Source organism: Myotis lucifugus, unplaced genomic scaffold (assembly GCF_000147115.1).
Source record: "Myotis lucifugus unplaced genomic scaffold, Myoluc2.0 scaffold_100, whole genome shotgun sequence".
In the NCBI taxonomy this organism is placed as follows: domain Eukaryota; kingdom Metazoa; phylum Chordata; class Mammalia; order Chiroptera; family Vespertilionidae; genus Myotis; species Myotis lucifugus.
In genome coordinates, this window is record NW_005871148.1 from 233,311 (window position 1) to 240,417 (window position 7,107).

Sequence of the window (7,107 nt, forward strand, 5' to 3'; positions counted from 1 at the left end):
GCTTCTCGCGTTGGTTCTGCGCCGCCGCCTCCTCCAGCTGCAGCTGTAGCCGCCGGTTCTCCGCCTCCAGGTCCTTCAGCTGCGACTCGCGCAGACGCACCAGCTCCTCCAGGTAGCCCTGCGGGGCGCCGGGGAGCCCGGCCGGGGAGGGTGAGCCCGGCGGCGGAGAGGAGGGTCCCGGCACCGCCCGGCCCGCACCCCCCCACCCACCCAGCTGCCTGCCGCCCGCGCCGCGCACACCTTCTGCGCGTAGACGATGCGAAACTTCTGCTCCATCTTGTGCCACTTGCTGTACCAGCTGTCCTCGTCGGTGACGAGCGGCAGGTACGGGTGCTCGGGAGAGTTGTCCTCGCTGGTGCTGCTCTCGGCGCTGTGCCGCTCCTCCTCGTCGGTCAGGTAGTCGTAGCTGGCGGGAGGAGCAGGGGGCACCGCAGGCTCGCCCGCCCCTGCATCCCGCGCCGCCCCAGCCAGCCCCCTGCCCCCCTGCCCCCCTGCCCGTCCCTCCGCCCGGGATCTCCCGGACCCAGCGCAGCCATCCCGCGCCTCACCTCTGGGTGAACTTCAGGTAGGGCGTGTAGTCGATGACCACGGGGGTCTTCCCATCCAGCACTTCACCCTTCAGGCAGAAGCTGGGAACAGAACCCACGGGGTGGGTATGAGAGTTGGGGGGTGTGTACATTCGTGAGTGGGGACACCCCTCCACAGCCACCGCGCGGGCCCCGACACCGAGGCCCCACCTGAAGTCTATGGCGCTCAGCCCTATCAGCATCCCCGTGAGGACCGTGGCTTCCTCTCTCAGCATGATGGCTCCTGAGTCATAGAAACGCCTGTGGAGAGAGGCGGGGGTGGAGGGACTTAGGGTGCAGCACCCTCCCTGGAGCCCGCGTCCCTCGGGATCTCTCTGGTTGGTTTACCACAAACCTTTCTTAGAGGAAGGAGGTATCTGCTTCTGCTCATCCCTCAGGTGTGGGTCTTGTGTCTCCCCTCGAACTGGGGCCCCCTGGGAGTAGCACCTGTGTCTCCCACCTATTGGACCGTGTGTCCCCTGAGAATAGGCTCTCCTCTGTTTCCCACCAAGTACTGAGTCACCCCGGTCCTTAAAATCAGGAAACACACCATTCCCCACGGGCACATCTCGCCTGTGGTCCTGCCCGTGCCCCGGGGCCCAGTGCAGGGAATGAAGCTCCGCGAGCTGGGACGCTGCAGTCCCAACAGGCAGGGCTGCTGTAGGACACGGAACAAGGCCAACAAGTAAAACGATACATGGTTGAGACTTGTCCAGATGTGTGTCTGAAGGTAGAGATGTGTGAGTCTGGTGCTGGGTTGGGGATAATGAATTTTATTTGGAAGAGGTGATGATGGTGCCAAAGGTGTGTATCCTGACTGCAGACTAGGCTGACCTGTGGACAGACTGGGAGAGAGGGAAACGAGGTGCATGCTGGGAGTTGTAGTGCAGCTAGGAAAGGTTGCTGCAGGAAGTTAAGGATCAAGTGTGTTTAGAAAATGGACATGCACACTGGGACCTGTGGTCTGAGCTGACTGAGAGGGTCTGACCTGGTGGTCCGGGTGTCCCGCAGGGCTGTGGTGATGTATTCCGACATGCGCTTCTCCATCAGTGCTACTCGGATCCACGCCCGGCCCTGGAAAGCATGCTCACCTTTACTGAAGGGACTCGTGTGTGCGCCATTGGTCTGGACCTGTGGCTGTTCTCCCGTCATCATGGCAGAGGTGAGGACCAAGGAGCAGGCAGTTCCCCGACACCCAGAGCCGAGAGAAGCTGCCCGGGTCCTGCCCATTGCAAGCCGCTCACCTTGGCTCGGGCTGTGCTGATGTTCTCCATGTTCTCGATGCTGCTCACACAGTTGTTGGGCACTTTGTTGCAGGCCAGCCGGATATAGTCCCAGAAGCCCCGCTGCCCATCTGAGCTGAACCAGCTCACTGGACCTGCTGGGGCACAGGCTGAGCCAGGGCAGGGAGGGGGCTCAGCGAGACAAGGGAGTTTAGAGAGGACCCATGTAATGGGTCACACACATGCATAAGTGTAAGCCACGCACATACATAGTGCCTGCCCCAAACATGTGTGCGCACACCTGCATGTACACAAAGGGCACATGCCTATAACTGCATGTCCAGAAGACCCCTTCCCCTCTTCCTAACTCTGCACGAGTTTCTGTACATAGACCAGAACTGGGACCAGGGTCAGTGATGGGGTTCAGAAAGCCACAGAGTAGATCCGAGTGGAGTGGCTGGGAGCTAAAGGATGGGGGTTGGGAGGGCTGGGCAATAAGGACAGGAACCTGGGCCCACCTTTGAAGCGGTGGCTGAGGATCTGCTCTAAGATGGCTGCAAAATTCACAAACTCCTCGGACGAGTCATCGATGGGCTCTGCTGTGTACTTCTCCAGCAGCGTTTTCACAGAGAACCTGGGTGGGGGGTAGGGAGAAGGGGCCGGGGGTATCGGGTGAGAAGACAGGGTGATGGTGGCGGGGGAGGGGCATCAGGCAAAGAGAGGGACAAAGGGCAGAGGAGAGGTCACGAAGAGCATGGATGTAGCGGGTGGCAGAGGGAAGGAGGGTGGGAGACAGGCGAGAATAGAGCGACCATAGAGGTGCTGTGACATGGGCGTGCTAGGGCAGCAGGTGGGAGACTGATTGACAAAGTGGGTGACAGGAAGGGTGACAGCCAGAGAAAGGAAGCTTTGGGAACAAGGTATGAGAGGGGGTGAAACAATAGGTAGCAAGTCCAGGCGCCCAGAGCGGAGGCTTCCCAGAGCCCCTCCTTGCCCACCCTTTGGAGTTGCATTCCCAAGTCCGTGTTGGGGGTCAGGTAGGAGTTAGAAGCTGGTTTGTACCCCTGCACTGAGCTGCCTTCTGCTTTTGCTGGAATAACCTTCAGTACCTTCTGGAGTGGGGGGGTCACCTGTGCCAGGGCTGTGAGTTGGCACTGAAAACAGGGGGTGTGGGTATGCATGGTGACCAGGTGGGCTCTCAGCACACCAAGCCCCCCCTCCCCCCGCCCCGTCCCCTTTCCTTCCCAGCTTAGCCGCCCACACACCAGCTGCCCAGAACCAGGAGGTGTAGAGCTGGGCTGGGGGAGGTGCAGAGTGTGGGCCTGACAGACAGGCTGGGTGGGAGGGAGCAGTGGCTGCAGATCTGTGGAAGGGGCCTTGGGGGTCAGAGAAGGAGGGAGTCAGCCCAGCAGCACCATCCCCCTCTGCAGTCCTGCTTAAAGCCTCAGCTCCCTCTGCAGTCCCTACTCCTAACCCCTGCATCTCCACCTGCCATGCTGCAATGTGTGGGGCAGGGCTGAGGGCAAGGGTCCCAACATCCCATATTGCCCTGTTGTGGGGGGCAGAGCAGATACAGGGGCTGCTGGAAACTGCCCTCCCCCCCTAAGCTTATCATGCCCTGTAATTGGCCAAGCACTGTACTTTGCAGTATCATCTCATCCATCCCTACACCAGTCCTGGGAAGTAGTTCCTCTTATCACCAACCTCATCCCCAGTTCACATAGGACAGTGATGGCGAACCTATGACACGTGTGTCAGAGGTGACACGCGAACTCATTTTTTTGGTTGATTTTTCTTTGTTAAATGGCATTTAAATATATAAAATAAATATCAAAAATATAAGTCTTTGTTTTACTATGGTTGCAAATATCAAAAAATTTCTATATGTGACACGGCACCAGAGTTAAGTTAGGGTTTTTCAAAGTGCTGACACGCCGAGCTCAAAAGGTTCGCCATCACCGACATAGAAGGTAACTGAGGGTCCAAGTGGTCGACGGATCTGTTCAGAGTCACATCACACAGCTTCTGAGGACTCAAGTAAGTATGTCTGATTCCAAAGCCCTTGCTCTCTCTGCTATATCGCGGTCCTCTGGTGGCTGTCAAGTTCCCAAGGACCTGAGCAGCCACTGCCTGCTCTGCCCTCTGTCCTCCACTCTGTGCTCCAGCCCTCGGGCACTGGCCTCCTTGGCTCTCAGGCCAATGGCACAGCTGGGTCCACGGACCTTCCTTACTTCCCTTTGGACTTAGAGCTGGTCTGGCTTGAGCTCAGAGCCAGGTCTGTTTTGGGGTTGCACTAGGGGAAGGCAGCCTGCTGGACTCCAATCCTGTTTCCTGGTGATACCCACGTGGCTTTGGACAAGTCATTTCCTCTCGTAGAGGCCCATTGTCTAGGTGCAAACAGGAACAGTATGACCTGCCTCATTAAATGTTGGTTCAGATCCCAGACAGGACCAGAAGAAGGTGAGTGTGTGTAATCCTGAGGTGCGGAGAGGCTGGGCCTGCCAGAAGGAGCCTGTGTTTAGGGTATTATCTGGGATTCATTATGCAGCCCCCACACCCTGATGATTTCTGATCATCTGGGTCAGACCACAGTGGGGGCCTGGGGCTGGTTTCAGCATCGCAGTATCTGCCCTCAGGGGTGCTGCAGAGATGGTCGTCGCCCCCGGGAGCTCCATGGTGTGCTCCCTGTTAGGAGGTGCAGTGGCTGCTGCAAGTTGCCATGGAGACAGGGAGGCCAGGGCCCAGGGGAGACCTCAGCTTGCTAAAGGGACCTGTTCTGGGAGCTGGAGGCAAACCATGTGACAGTGATGAGGCAGCCGAGGCCCGAGGGGTTTCTTAGCCTTTGTCATGCCCCTGATTCTCCCCAAACTCTCTCTCTCACACCAGCAGCTCTCAGCCCATTTTCAACCCACCAGAACCTCTGCTTCTGCAGCCTAGGCCAAGGGGAGTTCCCCCTCCCCCACACACTCAAGAGGCCCAGCTGTCCTGGCTGGCAAGAGAAAGAAGAGGAGCCGAGGAGGTCAGGAGGGAGGAGAGGGACAGGAAGGGTGTCATCAGGACAGGGCTGCTGTGTGCCAGGCACTGGGGCTAGACTCCTACAGGGATTGTGTCATTCCATTCCTTGGCATGGCGGTTACATCTATAACGGGGGTGATGAGGCACCCAAGACCCGGAATGAGTAGAAGACTTCACCACAGTTGCACAGCTAATAACTGATGGAGCAAGAGCTTGAACCTAGGACCATCTGGCCCCAAAGGCAGAAATCCTGGTTTTACACCACACTGGCAGAAGTTGAGGTGTGAGGGCGGAGGCAGAGGTCTACACTTGACTCATCCCTTCTATAACACGTCAGGCATCTTCAGGAGGCCTGATGTGCACGGCACTGTGCCAGGCACGAGGGATCTAGTGGTGTGAGACAGGCGCCCTGTGGCTGGGTGTGTGCCCAGGAACCTGGAAGGAGCTATAGGACACAGTAGCCAGGGCATCAGGTGGGCACTGACTCCTGTGTACAGGCAGGTGGAGCTGGCAAGGGAAACCGCTGAGATGTGCACTGGAAGCTCCCTGCCCTCAGAGGAGGCCCGGGGGTGGGGGGAGCAGGGAGACTGCAGGTGACGGCAGCTGGCATGGGGATCCGAGAAGGAGAGATGAGTACAGTGAGGGCTGAGGCAGAGGCTGAGCTAATGGCCCTGCCTGGCTTCAGAGCAGCCCAGGGAGGGTGAGTCCCTGCAGGCTGCAGTGGGAGGCTCACTTCCTGGGCCCCCAGAAAGCAGGGGGATCTTCTCACCACTGCAACAGCCCACCCTCAGGGACCAGTGGGCCTGCCCTCCCAACCTCCTCGCCTTGAACCAAGGAGACCCAGGTTTCTGCGGCCAGGCCCTCAGTCCTTCCCAGAGCAAGGGCAGCACCCTCGCCCTTCACTGGATGAGTTCAGGGTCTTCGCCCACCGGCCCTGTTGACTCTGCCACAGGTCGGAGCTGCCCAGAGAAGGAGGACACCGTTTCTGCTTCAGGACTGAGCACTGGAAAACCTCCCAGAAAAGCCCGCTCCAGAGAGGCCAGGCTATTGGTGGGAATGGGGATGCCTGGAGGGCAGCGATCGCCTATCCTGCCGCCCTGTCCTCAGCAGGGGAGCCAACCACCACCCTCCCCCTCGCACCGTGTCACTTCCTGGTTCTCACAGGAAGCTGCAGCGCCAATTAAACACCCCCCACCCTCCAGGCCTCGGGCTGGGCAAGGCCTGGCTTGGCCTAGAAGGGTAGGAACCAGGCCTCCAAACCCCCTCCCACAGGATGGTGGACGCGCTCCTCTGAACCCTGTGCCACCTTCCTTGTCTCCGCGGCGGCCGTGCATCCTCCCGCAGGCAGCTCGCCCCGGTTTCCAGAGCTGGCCAACCCCGCTCCCCGCCCGCGCCACCCCGCCCGCCAGCAGAGCCCACCTGCACACGGTAATCAGGTTCCTACGCTCCACGGCCACGTTGCGGGAAGACGCCTTCTTGGAGGACAGCCCCAGAGCCATGGTGGTCAGGACAAAGCTCGCTTCCATCCAGATGTGCAGCCCCTGCTGCCGCTGCCAGCTGCCCCTTACCCCGCCCGGCACCCCGGCCTCCCCGCCGGATCACCGCTGGGCCTTCTGCCCATCGGGGCCCCTCGACCCCTCTACGGCCATCCCCCTGCTACTGCGCGGGTGCCGGCCCCTAGGCTCCCTCCCCAGGCGGCGATTGGGAGCAAAACAAGGCCGGGGAGGGAGCTCTCCGAGGTGCTGAGCCGGGGCCCGTCACCCCCTCCTCTAGCCGTCTGCCCCCCCGCCAGTGACGTCACGGCCCTTGGACTCCGCCCCCCGGCAGGCCAGGGACCAATCCGCAGAGGAAGCAGGATTTCGTGGGGGCGGGGAGAGGACCAGGACCTCCGGGAGGTCGGAGGGGGTCCCTGGAAGAGGCAGCGATTGGAAGGAGTAAGAGGGGGTATCTGGCCTGTCCCCCACCCCCATATCCAGAGCCCGGGACCCCTCGTCTTACGTCTCTGAGCTCCAGCTCCTCTACTCCCCAGTGTCTGACCTGTGGTCAGCGGTGTCTAGCTCAGATTTCACCCTGGGTAATGGAGGTCCTCACCTGCTGTACCCCCATCCCAGCACCTCCCTTCCCTTCAGTATCTTAACAAGACCTGGGCCAGGTCTGTGTGCAGAGAGCGCAGGTGGCCCTGCACCGCTGACTCAGGAGGCCAAGGAGCAGTCAGAGAGACTACGCATCTGTCTGAGTCCAGGCTCCACTTGGCTGCGCCAGCCCGCGGAGTCCACTGCTCCCGGGGCGGGGGATGGGAATGC

At 60.2% G+C, this 7,107-nt stretch overlaps 1 protein-coding gene across 1 annotated transcript in view; it reads right to left on the minus strand.

The window, feature by feature from the left end:
- The window catches only part of RUNDC3A (RUN domain containing 3A), a 9,574-nt gene extending 3,162 nt beyond the window's left edge, over positions 1 to 6,412 (minus strand). Inside the window, exons 1-8 of the mRNA XM_023756959.1 lie at positions 6,224 to 6,412; positions 2,308 to 2,423; positions 1,811 to 1,959; positions 1,555 to 1,640; positions 738 to 827; positions 549 to 629; positions 241 to 406; positions 10 to 118 (exon numbers count right to left, since the gene is read on the minus strand). Of these exons, the coding sequence (XP_023612727.1) occupies positions 10 to 118; positions 241 to 406; positions 549 to 629; positions 738 to 827; positions 1,555 to 1,640; positions 1,811 to 1,959; positions 2,308 to 2,423; positions 6,224 to 6,330 (904 nt within the window). The 5' untranslated portion in view covers positions 6,331 to 6,412. The remainder of the gene's footprint in view (positions 1 to 9; positions 119 to 240; positions 407 to 548; positions 630 to 737; positions 828 to 1,554; positions 1,641 to 1,810; positions 1,960 to 2,307; positions 2,424 to 6,223) is intronic.
- Positions 6,413 to 7,107: the final 695 nt, after the last annotated feature.